The sequence below is a fragment of the Salarias fasciatus genome, chromosome 22 (genome assembly GCF_902148845.1).
Source record: "Salarias fasciatus chromosome 22, fSalaFa1.1, whole genome shotgun sequence".
Lineage (NCBI taxonomy): Eukaryota > Metazoa > Chordata > Actinopteri > Blenniiformes > Blenniidae > Salarias > Salarias fasciatus.
In genome coordinates, this window is record NC_043765.1 from 17,909,699 (window position 1) to 17,932,399 (window position 22,701).

At 45.4% G+C, this 22,701-nt stretch overlaps 1 protein-coding gene across 1 annotated transcript; it reads left to right on the forward strand.

Annotated features, from left to right (window-relative positions):
• Positions 1 to 1,496: 1,496 nt before the first annotated feature.
• On the forward strand, positions 1,497 to 19,862 carry LOC115409566 (E3 ubiquitin-protein ligase RNF19A-like). Its single transcript, XM_030120804.1, has 10 exons — positions 1,497 to 1,627; positions 9,954 to 10,812; positions 15,205 to 15,413; positions 15,496 to 15,640; positions 15,756 to 15,918; positions 16,062 to 16,176; positions 16,275 to 16,433; positions 17,152 to 17,371; positions 17,459 to 17,602; positions 18,032 to 19,862. Exons 2-10 carry the CDS (start codon positions 10,187 to 10,189, stop codon positions 18,795 to 18,797), a joined length of 2,547 nt encoding a protein of 848 aa, XP_029976664.1. The 5' UTR covers positions 1,497 to 1,627; positions 9,954 to 10,186; the 3' UTR covers positions 18,798 to 19,862.
• Positions 19,863 to 22,701: the final 2,839 nt, after the last annotated feature.

Below are 22,701 nucleotides of genomic sequence, written 5' to 3' on the forward strand. Positions count from 1 at the left end.
GTGGACGCGCAGCAGAAATTAAAACTATCCAGCCCAATGATTAAATGTAATACATTTTGTCAGTTAAATATTACAAGATATAATATCATAATAGTGGTAAGTTACATTTTCAGGAGGAGCTGTAACATAAACCTTAGACTAATTCATCAAGCATGTGAGCTGTAACCAGCAGATTTAAACTTTATAAAAGTGTTTCAAGTTCTTACCTTGGCAGTTGAAGTCTTTCCTTTATCCACTTTCTGTTAAAAATCTCAATTGCAAAAGGTTGCAGACAAAATGATGATATGGAACGACACGGAAATAACATGATGTGCAGCAGTGGATCACATTCCAAAAATTTTCTTGGCCTTTCTGTGTCTAAATATGAGTAATTTGATACATTTTAAATGTAAAAATGTGCAAAACTAGACTATTTTTTTCCACCAGAATTCCATTTCCTCTGGAACACCCTTTATACATGCAAAACATGTCAAACTATTAAGAGGTGGATGAAAAATATATGACATAAAACAAACAGAGGCACCTCTCAAGTCTTAATTAGGGAAGGAATAAATGATTAAAGGAATGAGTGGACCAAAGAGTGGGTAGCTTAGATCTGGTCGCAGTTCCACTCAGGGCTTTTTTTTTAATCATTATATTATTAATTCTATGGGATGACCCAGAATATGTGCAATTTACAAACAAAAGAAAGCAACAAAATCAACAAGAAAATAGAAAAAGAACATAGCATAAGAAAAAAAAAATTGTACTTTTGATATTCCCTTTCGGTCATCAACAGTCTTATGTGAGATAAATACAAATAATCTTATGACTGTAATTAAATTGACTGTTTTTGTAAATTCTAATCAGTATTTTGTTTAGAGATGCACTATTTCTCAAATAATGTGATTGACTTCACTACTTTTTAAATTATGCATCCCTAGAGGGAATGACCCCAATTTAGTCTTTTTTTTTTGTCCAATAACGTTATTGTTTGAACTAGAAATCCCTGCTTTACATATTTCTAATGTAAATGTATAGCTTACATATGTTTGTCAGTGAAAAGTGTCTATAACATTTTAAACATAGACATTTCATAAAACAGCAACTAGTTATTAAAAAGTAACCATTTTTTGAGTAGCTCTTGAAGAGCACTTAGCTTTCACTTTGACCACAGCACTTTTACTTGCAATTGGACAGTTTAATCCATGTACCAGTATTGACAATAAGTGGTTATAGATTATTTTAATAATAGTTTAGGTGTGAAATAACTTTCTTTGCTTTACTTTTGAGTTTATTAGAAAAAGTGTGCATTGAATTTAAATATAAAAAATGTCAAATTTACGTGTAGTAGACTGTTTTGACACAAATAGATTGTGAATGTCACTTTTATTACTCTGTGCATTAAAAATATGCGTTTTATAACAGCATTAGAAACACATGCCATTACCTAAGCTTTTACTGTGAAAGGGGGCAGATTCTGACCGGAAGTGCTTCTGTTGTTGTTATTGTTTGAAGGCTTGACTGCTGCAGCCAGACTCGGGGAAGTTTTCTGCTTCACATCTTACAACTGCGGCTCCCAGAGAAATGACCACGCCAGGATACACCTCTGCTGTGAAGTAAAAACACACCAGGAATAGACACATCGGTGAGTGTTTTATATACGAACCAATTTTGTAGGGTTAAAAAAAAAGCCGCATCCGAACTTCACCCTCCTTTTAGAGGCTAAAAAGAAGCTAGCATTTTTTTTAAAGCTTCGTTAGCTTATAAATTTTCCTAGTTGAAGTCCAGCTCGACAGCGTTTTTCTGTAAATAAAGTTAGCTGAAACGGTTCAGGCAATCAAGATAAACCTTTAGATGGATTTTAGCTGTAAACAAGCGCACTCGGCTAGTCATTAACTCTTGGATTAAAGTTAGTCACTAGCTTCCTGCTGCACAAGTCTAATTCCGTAGCTAGCGAGCTAACGCTGTTAGCCAGGTGGGAAATGTAAACAAAATGCAGCCGGTACTGAGTTCTGCTTTACAGAAAACGTAACCTGGACAGGGTTCTGATACGCATTAAATGCGTGGAGTTATTTCGATATGTAGGGCTTATCTTGAGGGGTTCACTGCTTGTTATCTAAACACGCATGACCTGCTTGGACTCTAGTTTCAGACTTCATTTAGGGATTTTAACTACAAATATTTGTGATGCTTTGGTAGACGTAGACGTTGTCTGATTAATTTATCACTGCAGCAATGTATCGTGACATCTGGCACATTGTTTCCGCCAACAATTCTTCTAAATGACAGAAGTGACAATAATAACGCGTCAATTTCACACTAAGGACAGATCAGCAGCTGGCTACAGGAGTAGAAAATTGTCAGCTATCAAACATCCCTCAAGACACATAATCATGACCAGTCGATGTGAGAAAAAGTATGTAAGAATCAGTAGTGATTTGAGCATCGTTTTATAAGTCTCTCAGATTGTCAGACACATCCAGCAGTTTACAGCCTAACTAATTTGTCTTTTTATATCTGTATCAAGCACACAACACTGTTGTTTAGTCTCTCTAGATTTACTGCTTGAATGTTATTGGGTGCTGAATTAATCCAGTTCATTTTGTTTTTACTTTCTTGTGTAATCAAAATAACATATAAAGTGCAACGAGGTTTATGTTTCAGGGTTGTAGTTATCAGCATTGTGTAATTTCTGTATTTGATACAGTGATATTACCTCAAAAAAGCAGCCATTTTCTACAGTTTATTATTAAATGGTATGTTCTTCTGCTCGGTGTAATTAAGTTTCAAGCTACGTATTCATGTTTTCTTTTATTAAACGGTAAATTCATGCCTAAATTGTCACAATACTTTATATTGCCACTCCTGAAAAGAGCACCACCCACCTCTCTCTTGTTTAAAATCCGTAGGTTGAAGTGTTTAAATGTGAAGCAGAAGTTCTCAACTTAAGGTTAAATTTACTTAACTTTCGGTGTACAATTGAGCACTTCATGTTTAAAGTTTATGCTGTAATTTATCTCCCAGTAGCCCCTCAACAGTAGTTTATTTTGGCTATGAGCCACCATTGCACATTCTTGAGAGAAAATAGTGTGCAAATGGCAGAATGACGTTGTTTTGTTTTTTTTAGGGAGGGAGTGGTGGGCGGGGTGTTTCTTACTGGACATGTGAAGTATCTTCCTGTTTTATTTCCGCGAATGACACTTCATCAGTGTTGTAACTTTATCTAACAGAAGGTTGAGAAAAAAACGCAGATGAGCCTGGAGCAGCAAAATGAAGCAGAGCTGACTTTATGACAAACTTGCGCACTTTTTGGTTGCATTGCACATTCAATGACACTCTGTGGTTGAATAGATGATATTTTATTGATTGCAGAGGGAAATTCTTTTGACTCAAAGTTCTCTATTTTACGGTATAAAAATGTAACAAAGTAAAAAAAATAACCTACTTAAAGATGAAATCTCCAAGTGGATAGTGTATTGGATCATTCAAAGCTAATCTAAAGATGGTAGGAATTATTGCATTGTGGAAATTATAATCATCAGTTAATTTGAACAGCTGGACTCCGACAAAAAAAAAAAAAATGCGTTCACTCTTTTTTCCTCATGCGTTCTATTCTGAATACAGCCAGTGCTGATCTCTGAATACGTTCCCTTGAATTTCAGAGCTACATGAATTTAAAAAGAGTCACGTCAGTGTGTGTGATTGCACAGTGTGTCCCGGCACTGCTGGTGAATTGTGAGTAGCTGCTTCCTCCTTCATTGTAGCTCAAAATGGAAAAGGGCTCCCCCCCCCTCATCACACCACCCATCTGCTTCCAGCTCCCCTGCTGGTTAGGGTGAAAAGCCATTGGCAAAAAGGGCAAACTGTCAAGAGACTCGTGTATTGATCGGAAGATGCACGATGTGGGAGAGTCTAAGGAGTCGGCTCGCCAAATGTCACCCAGTCTGCCTTCACCAGGGTTTTAAAACCACCAAATTCATCTCAGCTAATGCTTTCTTTGAGGCCTTGATGTGCAATCCACAGAAAATATGTTTTCTTTGCCAAGTTAGGTGAGGATCACAGCACACAGACAAGAAATCACACTGCAAAATCACCTAAATCGCTGAGGATTCAGGGCAGAGTTCAAATTAAGTTCATCAGTGGTTACCGGGTCTCCTGGAGACATTGAATCATGGAGTAATTTGCTTCCACTAATATTGCCCATGAGCTGTGGAACGTGCCTTGTGAAGTTTCTGACCTCTTGCAGCAGCTGTCAAGCATCCCTTCCTGACTGGATTCTGTTTGTGTGCAGTAGGTTCGACTGCGCCGTGTCACCCTCCACTTTAAGACGTCTGCGACAAACTTCAGAATAGCAACAGATATCCCTCATGTCATCTACATGTTATAAGCCCAGAGATTGATTATAGTAAGATTACAGCTAACTTTCAGTCAGTGTGACTGTACAAGCATAAAACCAAGGTAGACGTTATCCAGGAGAGGTCCAGACATGCACCGAGCTGCACAGTTCAGATAATGAGGCATGCCTTTGCATCGGTATTCGTGGTGGTTTTAATACCTCTGTACAGTGAAATCTAAGGCGCTCACTCTGCTCGTCAGATCACAGTCGGGTGCAATTTCACCTGCATGTTGATGTGATCAAGTACCGTCCTTAACAGTAGTGGTGTAGGACGTGCGTGCATGAGTTGGAGTCACCTAAAACTCATGCGGTCATTGTCAGTGATTAGGAGGTCGTCTTCACAACTATGCTCATAAAGTCATTCTCTTCTTCTGTTAGATAAATAGAAGAGATACAATTCTATCTGCTGTCTCTCCAAAGGGCTAAACATGGGTCCCGTTGTTGGCGTAAAGCCATTTTCATACTGTTGGGAATTTAGTGACCACCTAATCATTGCGCTGACATTAAAAGGAGCCTTTTGCCTCGTCGCAGTGGAAAAGTACGTCGGCCCCGCTGCCTGTGAGTCCAATTGTTTACTAAATAACAGTGAAAGCAGCGTCAGAGACTCCCCGCCCTCTGGTGTATGTCAGACATTATTATTATACTTCGTCAGGCAGATAATAGGCTAAATAGAGACTCATTAAGCTACCAGGTTCTTTGGACGTCCAGCAGACAGAAAGTTGGCTCACCGTGACCTTTTTCCCCTCTGTGACGTAGCTTTACCGTTATTGGCTGGACGCTTCACAAAAGTGGACATTTCCTCTTTTAATGCTGGAAGGAAACAAAGTTATTAGGAAAAAAATATTCTATAGCGTTTGTCACATAATCATCAGGTTGTCCTTTGGTTTAAAGCCGTAGAAAGTGAATGCATTGTCATGATCAGGAAATCTGTCCTCAAGCTGGAATGTCAGCGGAAATCAGCGTACGTGGTGAACTCAGCAGAAGAACCCTTTGAGCCTCATTTCCAGTCTTGGAAGCGGACCATTGTTTGTGGGGAAAGTCGGCAATTGTGGCAAACTAGCAAAATCCCTGGAAGCTTATATAATCTTTCCTAAATATGGACTTCAGTAGTGAGAAACACAGCAGGCAGCCCTCCTGTAATGCTACGACCACGATTGCAAGGCTACAAAAAAAAAAAACAGTTGTTGATCAGCTTGTCTTTGAAATGAAGTGGTGGACGGAGTGGAATAATGTACACTTAAATTGGGTTAGTGCAGAGAAATGGGATGAAGGTGAGATAGTTGGCCTTCAGATTAGTCAGAAATGGAAGCACATTAGAAGAAAATCTGTTGGAAGTAAATATTCCGACGTGGACGTTACCATTGGAAAGGACCACGTTGACTTCACTGCACAGCTTATGAAGAAAAGCCAAATAGACTGACAAAGTACTTATCATTCAGGGTCTGACATGTCTGAGCTGTGATGCAAAATGATCCAGGGACCAATTTACTTGTGTGTCTAATTGTCTCTTTGCAAAATTACAGGCGAGGGAACCCCAGGATTATTTTGTTTATTGCTATCATGAAGCCAGTGTGTTATTACTCTGTGGTCTCCAGGGCTGTACTTTTTAAAACCGTGAAAATGCGTTGCTCCAAATTGTCCTGTCTTCCATTCCAGCGCAGGAATCAAACTGCTTTCCCCAAAAAAATCAAGGTTACCCAGTGCCCTCAGGTTGACCGTGTGGGGAAAACCTGGCTTCAGTCATCTCACTGCGGTGATTTTACTGCAGGATAAACTGATCCAAACTTACGGATGGTTTCATGAGTTTACAGGAGATTGGAACCATTTACTCTCGCCGCAGTCTGCGTCTGGCCCCGGGGTAGTCTCAGGAACTGGGACACCGTCCCACTGTGTGAGCTCTGCGCTTGCATGTGATTGCCTGTGAGCCACAGAAGTTGAATACATGCATGTGTGTGTGTGCACAAATACAAATGCGCACACTGACCTCAGTCGCACGGAAAGTCCCACTCCGTGTGCTGCAGAGGCAGGATTTTCCATTTAAATTACGCCTTGGGAATGTAATTTCACATTGACTTGTGGGCTGCTTGTTAAAGTTTCCTCTTGCTCACATGACTGGGTGAGTTCTCCAGATGCATCGTCATTCTCCGCTATGATTTGGAAACCGAGCGATGAGGCATTCCGTATGGAGAGACCTCGCTGGGGAGGCCATCCGCCGGAGCTTCGGGGCTACTAACTCTTTGGTTGCTCCTTTCAGGACTAAAGCACAGCGACAGCTGTGCAGATGTTGGTGTTTGGGGATGGTCCTGTAAATCGCCCGTCACGGTTGAAAAGCGTGAACCTCACTTTTCATTGGCTTTTATTTTACCTTTACTGAGACACCAGTTAAAACACATTACACTTTACGACGTGGCTTCAGTGTTAACAGCATGATGAAGTGTAATTATGGCTAACACGCTTTTCTTTTTTACCTCATTTATCTTTGATGCAGAGTTAACATTCAGTTAAAAAAAAAAAGGCAACTTTGGCCAAAAACGTCCGTGAGAAACAATCAGTCCTCCTCTCAGCAGGTCTATGTAGAATTTTTACCCAAAAGTGGGACACCGTGAGCTGTTAATGTCCGCACATGAATCTTCTATGCCTGTTGTGGGTTCGGGGCAAAGGGCAGGTACACCCTGTCCATCGCAGGACCTGTGTAGGAAAGACAGACGTTCTGCAAATGCATGCTGCCGCTGGAAGGACATACGTAAATTCCACCCAGCAGTCCTAGTCAAACTGTGAGGCAGCGGCACTGACCAGATGCTTCTTTTGGGAAGTTATGAGGCTTCCGACATGGTCGGGAAACAGATTATGTTTTATTTTGTGCTGCCTTGCAGTTGCTTTATACTTTGATTTGAAGCTGTCAAAAATGACTCCTCCTCAGAAACTCCCTCGCCTCCGCGTCGTACCAGTTCAACACTAATTTTGCTAAATTTTCAGCACAATGCTCTCGCTCTTTGCTCCGGTTGACACTGGTTCTGCTGCATGTTATAATGACCTTTTGATGGCGGCTCTGAGCTGAGTCAACATTTACTGCATCAGCTGTTCAAACAGCTGCTGATCAGAATGTGAGTCAGTACCGACTGTGGAAGGTAGGCAGAGTGGTCTGGTCATATTGATTTAACCTGGTCACACCGCCCCACACCCAACACGGTGGGGGGGAGGGACTACTGGGACGCTGGATCACTGTGAAACAATTCCAGGCACAATACTTAAATATTGCATTTTTTTTCTCTCTCTCTCTCTGAGCAGCTTAGAACTGATTCAAGCAGTAGTTTAGTACGTCCACCACCTTTCATAACCTGTCCAGGGTTTTTCATCAGGTCCAACCAGCTGTCTTTTTGTCATGTTGTATGTAGAGTTAACACTATGTGACTGGAGATTAAATGAAATCCCTCGCAACATATGCCGGCGCACATCCCCTAAAGCGCTCGGCGCAGCGTGCACACGCTCAGCCACTCCATAGAGACTGTCCAGTGCATTATATTACTTGACCTACATGTCAAATCTGAAAGAACGGCAGTAAACCGGGTCCCGACAGATACACTGTCTACTGAATGCGATTTCAGGATGTTGAGCAGCAAAAGGCAAACACTGTTAAGACTCCTCCGGTAGTAAAGCAGTCAAATGTGAATTTTTCGTACACGTCGTCCCAAAGGGCGACAAACCGCAGCCAGTCAGGCTGAGGTTTGTAGGTTGTGGGAGTGCACTCGCACCATTTGTGCTCCAGTTGAGATTTGCAGTGGGCTTGTTAATTAGTCACCTTTCTGGCTCCCGCTGGAACTTTCCTGAAATTAGTCCCAAATGACAAACACACATAAACACACGCTTGGAACATGAAGCAGGCGAGTCAAATCAGTCCTGTTTGTATTGCTTATCTGATGTTAAACTTTAGGGACTTGTAATACTTTCCTGAATTTATAGTTTGTAGAAAGGGTGCTAAGTCAAGTCTTGACGCTAAAATGTAGTGCTTCAGTATTTTTTTTTTTTTTTTTTTTTATACACTTGAAAGTTGATTTTACAACTGAATAAACAGCCATTCTGGTTCAAAAAGGTAAAGACACACAGCACAAACTGAGGAAACAGAACATGATCTTCTACAAAAATGGCTCATAAAAACTTTATGAATATAATAATATAAATTAAAGCTCTTCACATATGGAACTTCATGGGAATACATTAAAGGGAATCATCATTGGATAACAAGTTGAAGGACTTCTAGGCAGATGAGTCAGAAATGTAAATAAGATGGAGAACACAGTCTCCACCATTATATCAGCATCAGAATGAGTACAGCTACAGATGCTAAAAGAAGGACAACTTACAGCAAATGGAGTGTAACAAAATTTTTCTTCACCACATAGATCCGTTAAGTTGCAAGGAGAGATTTAAAAAAATTGAGTGAAGAATTTGTTTCATATTGTGTGAATTTGTAACGCTTATCCAGAACTTTTACAATGTTTTCTCAAGAAATTGTCCATTTATAATATTTTCTACATCTGATCCAGATTCTTAATGATGAGGTTCACCGAGCGTATCTCTCCAGGAGGTTGAGAGGTCATACAGCAAAAAGTTTGAAGTAATAGAACCATTGTTTGAAAGTTTACTTAGACTGAGGCCAAAAATTTGAGTAAGCCACACTTTGTAATCTATAGATTTAATCCTGTAGCGTCTTTTCGTCGAAGACTGAGACCTTCTTAGTCTTTTGAAAGTAAACATTAACATTTATACAGCAGGTTCGATATTTTTTCAATCAGCAGTGAATCCGGGTGTTATTGTTGCTAAATGACTGATGCAGCAGTCTGGGGCCGAGTCCGTCTCTGGAATGCAAACAGTGAGCCTCTCGTAGTCGTTCTGCTCCGCTCCTTCCATCACTTCAAAAGTTTGTCCAGAACATTTGAATCATTCAGGGGTCACTCAGTGAAACGGGAGCTCACGTTTCCCTGCAGCATCCCTGTCCTGATGCTTTTCTTTTTGTGTTTTTGCGCATCTGCACCTCTTGAGAAAAACCACTCTCTTGTTCCTTAGTGGAGCGCTCGTCCACTCCGGCCTCGCAGGCCATGAGTTCCTCCTGCTGCGTGAAGGAGTGGTGGAAGCAGTGCAGGCGCGAGGCGTGGCTGCTCCAGAGGCGCGTTGACACAGCTGTGCTGAAAACATGCAGGATTTGGACTTGTTTAGCCTCCACACTCGGCTAATCCACACTCCGGGGAGATCATGCAGTTGCTTATGTGAGCAGGATAGCATGTGCCGAGGACAACGCCTGAAAAAAGCGCCTGCAGGCTGCCAAAAGACGAGTTAACTATCAAAGGAATAATGCTGCTTTGACTTCTCGAGCAGCGAATGCTCTCGCTGGTAGTTGTCTTAAATGCTGTCATGATTTTATTATTCAGTCTCCTGAACATCCCTGTTTTGTTTTTCTCTTTTTGCAGCACAGCATTAAAATTAATGTGTTCAGCTTTGGCACAGCACCTGATCCTTTTCTCTCCTTTTTCTTTTTTTTCTCTCTCTCTCTCTCTCTCTCTCTCTCTCTCTCTCTCAGGTTCTCGTCCTACTTCAGAGAAGCTGCACCTCGGCTTCAGTCGAACCTCAGAATAGTAGTGATTTAAACCAGCGCCGGACCGCGTCTCCAGGTCCCTGCACCATGTCCTAGCCCACAGCAGTCCCGCACCTTCATCCCTCTCTCCATCTTCCTCCCCTTCTCAATCCCTCCAATCTCCTCTTCGAGATGTGCTGATATCTGGCCGAAGCACCCGTGGCATTTCCTCCGGCGCGATGAGCGGCCTGCACCAGCAGCATCATGGCAGCGTGGGCTCAGAGCGAGACCTCCAGTCCGCCGCCTCCTCCGTCAGCCTCCCCTCGGTCAGGAAGACTCCAAAGAAGCGCCGTCTGTCCCTCCACTCGCTGTTTGGACGCCGACGCCGGCCCGACCGTGACCCCAAGCGCAAGTCGAGGCACCTGCAGGCCGGAGGCGGCCTGGACGGCGCGGTCGCCATTGAGAGCGTGCAGCCGGAGCCAGCCCACGACAAGACCTCTACCCACTCCCCTCTAGATGCGGCGTCCACTTCTTCTTCGGCGGCGACATCGTCGGCGGCAGCGGCCGCGTCGGAGCTGCTGGAGTGCCCCCTGTGCCTGCTGCGCCACACGCGCGAGCGCTTCCCGGACATCATGACCTGCCACCACCGCTCCTGCGCCGACTGCCTGCGGCAGTACCTGCGCATCGAGATCTCCGAGTCCCGCGTCAACATCAGCTGCCCCGAGTGCGCCGAGCGCTTCAACCCCCACGACATCCGCATGATCCTGGGCGACCGGGCGCTCATGGAGAAGTACGAGGAGTTCATGCTGAGGAGGTGGCTGGTGGCCGAGCCCGACTGCCGCTGGTGCCCCGCCCCCGACTGTGGGTAAGAATGGCCGATCGCTCGTCAGTACACACATTTTGTAAGGTGAAAACACTGGAGATGAAAGAGGCGAACGGCAAGTTCTCCAGCAACGTCTCAAAAAGCACAAGTTTAGTTTTACTCCATGAAAAATCCGATGGAGGAGAACTAAAATAGCACAAAAGCCCCCGAAAAAAAAAAAAAAAACTGCATCAAAGAAACATCAAGGCTGCAGTCTGCCGCCCCGCGAAGTTCACCCCAACTCCTGCACTGATGCCTGAGTTAAAAATAGCCGGTAACAGTAATAGACCCGTTTATTCTGTCAGCCGAGAAAGATGTGAGAGCCGAATGTTGTGTTGATGCCTTGTTGTTGTCAGGCTCCAAAATTACGAGCATGCACCGAACAACCGGCACTGGATTGTAAAACGAATTGTATCACACTGCCATTGAATTAATCTCGCAGTCAGAGAGATAGATGTGCAAAGAAATAGAATATCCTAAGGCATTTCTGATCTGATGTGAACAAGCATGTTGTTCTAAAATTAATTTAAAAAATGAGATGGTCTGTTTTTATGAGAGCTAAAATATTTTTTTTTTTCTTTTAATGGCTTGACATTTCACTGCAATAAAATATTGAAATGTCACACTCTGAATGTAATTATGAAAAAAAAAAAGTTTAAGTATATATGCCTCTTTTGATAAAGTGTGGAGCTGCTCATACAAATGGGAAAAATGTCCTTTTTTGCAGATACATGAGCCGAACGGCACTAAATTCTCACTTTACTGATTGAGGTTTTCTTATTTGAGGTTATAATTTTACTTTTAACAGTGTTATTGTAGATAGCAATGTTAAAAAGGCATTACTCCTAACTGTAAAAAAAAAAAAAAAAAAAAACTGCTTTGTAAATGTCTTCCATCTTCAATAGAATCAGTACAACGTAACCACACCGAGTGAAACTGCAATGAATGACAGTTAAAATAGTTCAAAGCAAAGTTTATGAGGAGCTTTATCAGTGTGGACGTACACCATAGGTCAGATCGGGGCTTGTGAATGTAGTTTATATAAGATATTCCGTGTTTTATGAGGCCTCTCTTTTTACTGCGTTTTGGTCTTCGCGGTATTGTCAGTTCATTCCTTTTCCCATGGCGGTGGCAGTGCAGGGTTGAGCGCAGGTCAGCGTCCTCTGCGCTCGCAGCCGGCAGAGATCGGACTGTTTGCTCTGTGGCGTCTGAACCGTGACTCACCCGGTCACCCTGCCCGACCCGCCGCTCTGCAGAGGCCACGGTGATCGCTGAGCGCACAGCGCACATGCACACTGACAGCAGTCAGGTTCAAACCAGCGACGTGAATGTATTGTTGCCGTTTTGGCTCAGAGAGCTTCGCTCGGCCGTCTTCATTAGCTCACGTTGAAGTGATGTCTGAAGGCCGTCGTGGTTTCACCCTTCGCTCGCGCTCCTGGCGCTGTTGCGCCAACACTGCTGACCCTTGTGGGCAGGAATAATGGCTCTTTCATGAGTTTGTTGCAACCTCCGAACCGCTCGGCTCTGGATCAGCTCCACGCTTTCCACACTGTATTGTTGTGTAATTGTGCTGCTCGGGGACAAAGTTGATCAAATTCCAGTCCAGTGCAGCTGGTCTTACAGTAGCATCTTGTTAGAAGCTCTTCTTGTTAGGATTCATTCATAAATACTGCAAAACTACCACTTTACATTTGTTTGATATTGCAGCAATTTTTGTTAACAATTCTCTAAAATGAAATATTTCCAGCTCTTTCCCTGTTAACAGCAGGTGATACTTTAAAGACATCTTCCTTGTCTGAGATTAATGGCTCACCAACTGAAGATAACAGCACAATTTGTACCCTAACCTGTAATATTTAACTGATACTAAGCTGCAGATGTAATAGCGAGGCTCAGTAACTTGCAGGAATTAACAAAAAATGTCAGCCCACACTGATATTAAAGTCTTATTTCATTGACATTTCTCAAATTGCAGTACATTACTGACGCGTTACGTTTTGGCATCAGACTGAAGAGGAGTGTGGATGTTTGAGGCAAAAAGCACAGACGAGTATTCATACCAAAAGGTCCACTCGGGAAGCCACCGTCTGTTTTACAACTTCTCCGCAGTGTGCCATGAGCCGCTCTCACCGGGGTGTGAGCGCTCACCGTCTGGAAGCCGTCGAGACGGACTGTTGTTTTCACATGCAGCCTCCGCCGCCGCCGCCGCTGCCGGACAGATGAGGCGCGCCTTGCTCCTGGTTCCATCTGGAGGCAGCGAAGACCAAAATGTCACTTTATTCGATGTGTTTTGACATTTACACTCACCTGCGTTGTTCTGGTCTCAGCACCACACCAAACTGTCACGTTTCCATGGCAACGTGGGGAGCACCGCACTCACCAGAAGTTCTGTTTAGGCTTTGCCGTTTGTCAAAACAGTTTGAGTTTACCATGTGGCCCTTTTATATTATTATTCTTTCAAACATAACCACTAGAAAGACCCTGAGAATATTTCACCTGATCAAGGATTTATTACATTTGACCCGTTTTGAACCCATCTTGGGTCGATTTCTCTCACTGAGTTGAGACGATTCTACCTGGTTGAGTGCTGTCAGCTGTGCACACGAGGCACATTTACCATCTGCACTCTCTAAACATGAAGCCAGCAGAGTGTGTGCATGGCCACTTAATCCTCAAGAACGAAAAAACAAAACAAAACACAAAGGCTTCACTGATTGTGTTGTGGCAACAGCTAATGTGCCCGTGTGAGCTTCCTCTTCCTCATACCGCAGTCTTGGTACACAGCTCAGCGCACAATTTGGCACAAATTAACCAAGCAGCACTGGTTCAGCCTTCCTGGTGAATATCTCAGGAGCGTTCGTGCAGCCAGGTTGAGGTGTGTGTCATCAGTGTGTCCAGTTGGTTTGGTGATGGTGAATGTGCTCCATGATGAGCTGCTCATCACAAAAGCTGGCTGGATGGATAATGAAGCTCTGTGGAAACCCGACACTGAGCCGTCCGTTTGAATGAGAAGCATCTAAAACATGATGGGCAGGAGGTCCAACATGATCAGCGTTGTTGAAGTGTGTGTGTGTGTGGGGGGGGGATTCTCTCTCTAATTCCTCTTTAATTGAATTAATTCTCCAAATGTTTTACAGTTGCATTCATTGAATGTTGTTAAACACATTTGGAAAGTTGTGCTGCTATAAATAGTTTGTCCTTGGCATTTAGCAGAACGAAAAATATTTGAAGTGGAGTTTCTTTTATCGGAGGAATGTTAGTTTTCCATGACTCTCGGCTGAATGTTCTCCCCGCTTGTTTTGCAGCTGTGTCCGTGTTGCTTCCCCAGTGTCGGCTGCGGTTAGCGTGTCGATTGGATTAAACACTTATCTACTTTTAACCAAGCACTTGACTGAATTACCAGCTGTGTGCATCAGCAAACAGCCCAGGAGTGTGTGACAGACGATGCCAGTGTTGTGGGGAACCTGCGCAGCATTGAGTAATCAGCTTCCTGTCCTGTAAGCTTTGCTCTCTCCAGAAACGCAGACGCCGTCGTTCGTGTTCACGCGTCGCCCTCAGAGGGCCGTCTGGATGTCGGTGTTTGCTTTTCCCTTATCGCCAGTTCCCGATGTTCCAGTGATAACCGTGACGCGGGATACGTCAGAGTTCCTCAGATACCTCAGCTGTCACACTTCCTCCGGGCAGAAACTAGTTTACGCTATTCTTATCGGCGGCAGTAAAGCAGTTTGACACAGTGACTGCTGGGACGGTGACGTGACGTGGTTTCGTAGCGTCGGTTTTGTCGGGTCGTATTTATAACAAAGCAGTTGTTGGGCTTCGGTCATGCCGTGTGCTTCTCAGAAACGGCTCTGAAATAGCGGCGCGGTGGTGATTGATGAGGGATGCGACAGTGACGCGGCGTCGTCCAGAACGGATCGCAGCGCGGCTGCATTGTTGTGAGGTCTGAGGGTGGTGCATTCCTCAAGGTGTTCAGGGAAATCTGACGGCTCCTCTCTCCTCTCTAAACTTTTCTTTCTGTCTTTGTCCAAACTGCAACTTCTAAGGAATTTTATTTTCAGAAAAAAATTTAAAAACAAAGCACTCGGAATGCATTCCGCTTTTCTTTTGTAGACAGCTGGGATGTTATCAACCTTAAAATGAAAACGATCTGTGAGTTTAGGACAAAGGGGAACAAGACTTGTGCATTTTCCGACAACAGGTGGTCCACATAGCCGGCTGTGTCATGAGGGAGCATTCCTGCAGCACAGTTATTAAGGAAACATCTGTTCTGACTGTAAAACACTGCCGTCATCTCGGAGTCACATTTTCATTTTCCTCCACCATTAAAGCAATGCTTCAAAAAAACAAAATTCAGCAACTGTTAACCGTCACTGGGGTGCGTTCTTCCTCATGTAGTTATGCAGTCATCGCGTTCGGCTGCGCCAGCTGCCCAAAGATCACCTGCGGGCGCGAGGGCTGCGGCACGGAGTTCTGCTACCACTGCAAGCAGCTGTGGCATCCCAACCAGACGTGCGACACGGCGCGGCAGCAGCGGGCCCAGAGCCTCCGGCTGAGGAGCTTCAGGTCGTCCTCCCTGAGCTACAGCCAGGAGAGCGGCGCCGCAGGTAACGTCCGGAGGGAGCGGGCCGACCCGGCGTTTCCATTTGGAAGCGCGCCCCGTCATGCTTTCCCCCTCCGTCCACCCAGGTGACGACATCAAGCCGTGCCCCCGCTGCGCCGCGTACATCATCAAGATGAACGACGGCAGCTGCAACCACATGACCTGCGCGGTGTGCGGCTGCGAGTTCTGCTGGCTGTGCATGAAGGAGATCTCCGACCTGCACTACTTAAGGTGAGACGGATGCGCAGCGACGCGTTTCACACACGTGATCAGAAAACTCCCAGCAGTCCCAACAACGCAGCATTCCATTTCACGACACGCACGCCCGTCTTCTCTGCGTTTTCAGCCCGTCTGGCTGCACGTTCTGGGGCAAGAAGCCCTGGAGCAGAAAGAAGAAGATCCTGTGGCAGCTCGGCACGCTGGTGGGCGCCCCGGTGGGCATCGCGCTCATTGCCGGCATCGCCATCCCCGCGATGATCATCGGCATCCCGGTGTACGTCGGCAGAAAGGTGAGAATCCTCCGTCAGACGGCCGGAGAAGACATCAGCGGTTTACTTTCTTATAGATGAGTGCCTGTGGTTTGCCGCTTCGCTGTACAGCGCAAAAATATTTTTAGAAACTCTCCGGTCAGCCCCGCTCATCCATTTTTCAGATTCATAATCGTTACGAAGGCAAGGACATCTCCAAGCACAAGAGGAACTTGGTGATCGCTGGCGGCGTGACTCTGTCTGTGATTGTGTCGCCTGTGGTCGCTGCAGTCACTGTTGGTAAGTTGGAGAAGCTTTGCTGGTTTATTATTCCTTGCAGCATGAATTTTTTTTTCGAGGTTTTTTTTTCCCTCCATATTTTCTCTGACCTTTTGTAGGAATCGGCGTTCCCATCATGCTTGCTTATGTCTACGGAGTCGTCCCGATCTCGCTGTGCCGCAGTGGAGGCTGCGGAGTGTCCGCTGGCAACGGCAAAGGCGTGCGGATCGAGTTCGACGACGAAAACGACAACATAGGCAGCGGCGCAGCCGTCACAGGTGAGAGGCGTCAAACAGGACAAAAGAAACAACGCGCATCTCCGCCAGTGCTACCAGAGCTAAACTGTCTTTTTGAGATACAGGCCTCAATCAGTTACACTAAATAGGAAATGTCTTTCTAGATCCAAGGTGCCAAACACCTTGTGTATAAATCCTACAACAGTACAACCGATCTCAGTATTTAGCATGACTCCTTCCGGGTCCGACGCACGCTGTGCCGGTGTTTTACCCGCCGTGGCATTCTGCTTTAGGTTCGACTCTGTGGCCATATGGAAAATACCCGGCCCTGTGTGAGCAGGACAGGATTTGGAGTTTGTTTCCACTGACATTTCCTGCACATGCACGCTTCCACCTGCATATGTGTATGTGTGTGTGTGTGTTTACATATTAGTCACAGCAGCTGATGGGGAGATGCAGTATTTCGGGCGTGCGACATGTGAAATGAGCGGCGCCGCTGTCCGTGGATTTTAGCGTCGGTGCGTGACTCCTGTGGTCCGGCTGGCGGCCGCGGGGTCGAGCCGGCCGCGCTTTTCCCAGGAGATGTTGAGGGAGGAGGACAGATTATATCTCACAGCTCCCGTCGAGGAGGAGGAGGATGATTAAGAATTTCAACGAAGGCGTGAAAAGTGTCTCATGCTGCACTCTTGTCTAAATTAAGTATTAGTCTAAAACAAAGGGCCGTTTACTTATTTCTGTTTCTGTCCGTGTTCCGGCTCAGACACGACCTCCGTGGCAGAGACGCGGCTCAACAACGCCAGCCTGGGCGACGGGGCGAGCGTCGGCGGCCTGACGGGCCTGAGCCTCAGCGTCAGTGGGAGCCACATGGAGCGCTGCGGCGTCGGCTCGGCGCAGCGGGACAACATGAGCGACAACGCCAGCACCACGGCGCTGGCCGGGACCAGCATCACCGGCAGCCTGTCCGGGAGCTGCTACAACCGGTAATCCTCGAGGACGATTTCCCCTCGTGCTCCTTCGTCGTTGAACGCAGCTCACGTGTTTTTTTTTTGTAACGTCGATTCCGTCAGGATGGAGGTGCAGGCCGACGTCCAGAAGGAGCGCTGCAGCCTGAGCGGAGAGTCGGCCACCGTCAGTCTGGGCACCATCAGCGACAACGCCAGCACAAAGGCCATGGCGGGATCTATCCTCAACGCCTACATGCCCCTGGAAAGGTCAGCAGCCGCGCTCTGACCGCCCCGCATGCTGAAGCCGCACGCGTATGACCGCTACAAACAGCCCTGCCCCAGTTTCATCTCACAGACGAACCGTGGTCAAAATAAGAACGGCGTTGTGTGCTGCAGCGGATCACATGTCGTCTGCTGACAAGAGAGTGAAGTACAGACACATAAAGAGATACTCAGAGGAGATAGTTTTGTTATATTTGCAGCAGGATGAGAGAAAGGCAGAAAGAACATGTCAATGTACATGTGTGGGGTTATGTTCCAGATGAAGGACAAAGGATTCTTTGTGTGAGATGTACCGAGTTTATGGTGCCAATCAGCTCAAATGTCCCATGACCCACCGCTTGAATAATGCTGATTGTTAATGTAGCTGCATGGACATACAGAGAATCTTTAATTTATCATGTCTTTGTCTCACAGAGACAACAGTCTGGAGGTGCAGGCGGACGTGGAGTCCAAGCAGGAGAAGGTGCGGCACGGCAGCGCCAGCAGCAGCCTGGACGAGGCCAGCTGCAGCAGCAGCAGCGCCGCCGGGCTCAAAGCAGCAGCCGGCGGCGGCGGCGGCGGCGGTCCGTGCTCCTGCTGCACGCAGCACGGCAGCCACTGCTGCCCCTCGTCCCCCTGGTCCAAGGAGCCCTCCACCTCCGGGGGCAAAAAGGCCAAAGCCAAGCTGTGGAACAGGGCGAGCAGCAGCCAGGGCGACGCGGACGCCCAGCTTCTGGAGCAGCGCAGCACCAACTCGTCCGAGTTCGACTCGCCGTCGCTGAGCGGCAGCCTCCCGTCCGTCGCCGACTCGCACTGCAGCCACTTCTCCTCTGAGCTCAGCTGCTCGGACCCCGAGCCCCCGAGACCGGCAAACCCCCCGTCCTCGTCCCCGGTGGACGCGCCCCACCCCACCGCCCCCTTCGGCGACGCCCCGCTGGCGCAGATGCCCGAGGTGGAGCACGACCGGCTGGAGCGCTTCCCCGCGCCGAGCGGCCACGCAGCCTTCACACACCGCCTTGTGTCCGCCTCCCCGCCCGCCTCGCCCAGAGAGGGGGCCAGCGGGAACTTCCTCTACATCAGCGAGGAGAGCGTGGCGGACGTCACGGACACGGAGCAGGCGGAGCAGACGAAAGACACCAGCGACGCGGCGGTGCGGCCCGTCAGCCCGGTAAAGAAGCGCTGCATACAGACGGACATCTGAGGGACGGCCGGTTCCCACTGCGAGCTCCATCAGCCTTATCGCCCAGTTCCTCCTCAGAGATGAGCTCTTCCCGTGCCGTGGCGGCGGGAGCAGCACCCGAATGTCAGTCTGCGGAGCGACGGAGAAGGTTCAGGCGGAAGTTGGAGAGAGATTCGCGAGTGAAGTGAGAGAAAGCGGTTTCAGGTTGGCGAACAGGAGCACCGAGGATTACAGTAAGTTAGAGAAAGTCATGGACATGGCAGGTTGTCGGCCGAAATGTTACAGACGATCCTCCCAGCTAATATGACGATCTGCAAAGCCTTCACAGTTCTTGAATGATTTCACCAAATCCCAGAACAAAGCTGATTATTGTCTTTCGCAGACCTGATGACGCTGGATATTAAGATGTCTGAAACTCTCTCCTGTAGTGAATCAAGCTGCTATTATAAAAACCTCTTCTTTTTTTCTTTTTTTTCCCCACATCTGCAAAAATCAGCTTTCTTTGAGGAGGGGGGTCCTGGTTTTGCAGGATCAGTGAGCAACGTTTGGTCCACCGCCCCAGAAGATCTCAGCTAAAATAACCTCCAGCATATAAAACTTCAGAGGGACCAGTTCACACAGACAGTAGCAGGAGTTATTTTCTGTAATCATATATGTAAGAAAAGTGTTTGTTCAAATTGTAACGATAAACTCTCTTTTGTGTGTGTGTTCTGTGTTTATTTTCCATTTTTGGGGAAAGTTGTTTTTCAGTTCTGAAGCCCCGTGTTGGGTCCAAACAGTTTCTAATGGTTTGGTGGGAACTGTGAGACTCTGGAGTGTAGCCCTCCTTCCTTTTGTTTGACTTTTTTTTTTTTTTTTTTTTTTTTTTTTTTTATATGATGGATTTAAGACATTTTTGCTGTGTTTTCGTCTTTCACAAGCTTTCGTCTGCACTGGTAAAAGAAAAATGTTTTCAGATGTTGGAAGTTTTAGTGTGGCTGAGTCATGAGAGGAGGAAAGGGAACTTGTAAACATGCAAAAAAAAAAAAAGAAGCAAAGCCCAGTGAAATTTGAAGTTGTAGCATTTATTACTATGAACAGGGCTTTATAAAATAATCAGTCACTGAAACTGAAAATTCAACCAAACGGTGTATTTGCAATAAAAGAAAAGCTTTGCAGTGGCGTCACGATGCGCCTATATGGTCTCGTGGTGAATGTACAGTTCAGTCCTCCCTCATCAAAACCTTATTTTTGATTAAGAGTGTATTTGAGTGTATCCTTGCAAATGATTGATGCAGACCACTTTATATTCCTTGAGCCTACAGTGCCTTTTGAAAGCGGGGGGGGGGGGATGATGTATTTCTACACTGTTTCTGTGTCCATATTCTGTACATCTTCAAATATCTCGGGAGAAAAAAAAAGTGCAAACTCGAGCTGCGACCACCAAAGACTGCCGTCAGGCCGCAGAGGCCTGTTTTTAATGTAGCGTGGAAATTTCTGGTTGAAATCTGCTTTAATGTTACGAGGAGGTTGAGTCCATAAAGCCCGAGTCGCGACCAGATGGCAAACCAAAACACTTGTTTGGGTTGAAGTCCCCCTCTTTTTTTTTTTTTTTTTTTAAAGACGCAGCCGACGTTTGTAGAGTTTATGAGCTGTTTTGGCAGAATCGTCAGCAATAAAAAAACCCTTTTTTTTAAATCCGCGACTGAGAGCGGAGACAGTTTTAAGTCTGGTCCTTCTGCTCGGCGGCTGGATTACATCTGAGGAGCAACGTCAGCCCGGAGCGAACCTCGCCACGGCCTCGCTTCCTCCGTTCCGCCCAGAGTCATGTTATTTGAAGACGAGTGCCACAAATATTTTCATATTTGGGGAGAAACGGCTTGTGCTATTTGGGGGGCGGGTGGGAGATAAAGATATTTCCTAAATATTTGCTTCATAATGTGCATGTAAATGCATATCCTTATAAGAATAAACATTTCAGTCAAGGTTGTGGCCTCTTGTTTTGTTTGTTTTGCCTCAGAGTATCATTGTGAGTCTGTGAACTGAAATCTCTTTATTACAGTGTTATAACATGTATGCCGTGTGTAGTTTGCATGTTCTCCATGTGACTAAAAACATGCTCATCAGTACACAGTAACTTGACAGATGGAAGCATCCATGTTGTGGTTTATTTACATTTTCAGTCTATTTACATACAGTACATGCTTTTACATTCCGTACATCAGTACAAATGGCTGAAGAGCTTCATTACAGCCGTTTTCATTTCCACAAGGCTTTTATTTCACAGCACAATAAATGAAACGAGGGTCAAAAACAAATGCGGAATACTTTTAACACGTCAAATTCAAAAGTTCTGGCACATGACGCTTTAGATCTTTTCTGCCTGGTTCAAGGCTGAGGTGTTGCAGGATTTGTGCAAATGTTGGATTTCTGCTTCTGCTCAAAATAGGTGCAGTCACAAAGCTCAAGTTGGAAAAAAAAGTCTCATTTATTCCTGTTCAACTGGTGTGAAAACAGAAACAGGTGGAGGAGCAGAGCGTCTGCTCCCACAAAGACATGAAAAGGGCTTTAATGGAGTGAGAACGCCTTTCCTGTACGCAGGTCGGGGTTTTAAAGCGTGTGGCTTAGGAGTCTGGATTGGATCTTCTTGTAAAGTTGCGGTTTAGTTTTCAGGTTCTGCAGGTTGAGCCAATTAGACAAAAACACTTTAAACCCGTTCACCCTCATTTGAAGGGTGTTTTTTTTTTATTCTCATTGCACTAAAAGACTAAAACTCGAGGAAAAATTGAGCTTTTTCAAAACAATAACTTAAACCATGTGAATTTGATGAACCATAGGAAACATTTTGAATTCTATTTAAAACCTCCAAGATATGATAAAGACACAGTTGCAAAGGTTACATTCAAGACCGGCCCTGAGAGTTACAGTGAATTTTTACAGCGGACGACAAACAAACCTGTAACTCCAACTTCCGTCGCACAGATTTTGTCTCAAAGCAAAAAGACAATAAGATTTTAACTGATCTTAAAAGCAATGAGCTCAGCTGAGATACTGAATCATTCAGTCACCGTCATAAACCGTTTTAAACCTGAGGCTGTAGTTTTGCATGTATCTGTGTGCTTCTCCAGTAAAAGCCATGTTAATTCACATTTTTAGGCATTACTGTCCTCACATTAACTGTACGCATTACTGGTCGATATAAAACTGCAGAAAAAAAACAAAACAATCATGAACACATCTTTCTAATGTCACCTTTGCTTGATCAACTGTTGGATTTGTTTCCTCCATATTTGATATGAACGCGCAGTGCGATCAGATTCTACCGTATTTTCCAGATTAACAGTCACAGTCGTGTTTAAGTTGCATTGATTTTTTTTCATGCCCAGACATAACTGCACGCCAGTGATCCTCATTTACTAGCAGCTGTTCAACAAATCTGTGAATTTGTTTTTTCAGGTTCTAAACTTTTCGCTCACGATAATTCTCTTCTCTTCTTCCCTTTGTTTTCTTCATCTTGGTAGCAGTTTCTTCACAGGTTTCTCAGACACTCTGAACTCTTTCAGCTCGTCTGTTTCTACTTACTGGTGCATATTTTACATTCTTAGTTCAAACATTTCTGTCTTGCTTTTTTTTTTTCTTCCTTTTTGGAAATGGAGGTTTGTTTATGGTTGCAGAATTCTGCTGTCATACAGCGCCATCTAGTCGTTCTGATATATTTTGATAGCTGCGCCACAGCACAAGAAAGAACAAGTGTGACTTATATTCTGGACGATACGGTCAGTTATTTTGCTACATGAATCAAACTGAAGGGAAGTTCGATTGAACTGATGATGCTACATGTAAACCGGCTTCAGAATGTGTGGAGGCTGCCAATGTTCAATGAAACACTTTTTTCTTTTTCTTCTTCTTTTTTTGTTTTTTTTTTTAGGAAGAAAATTGAATTGTG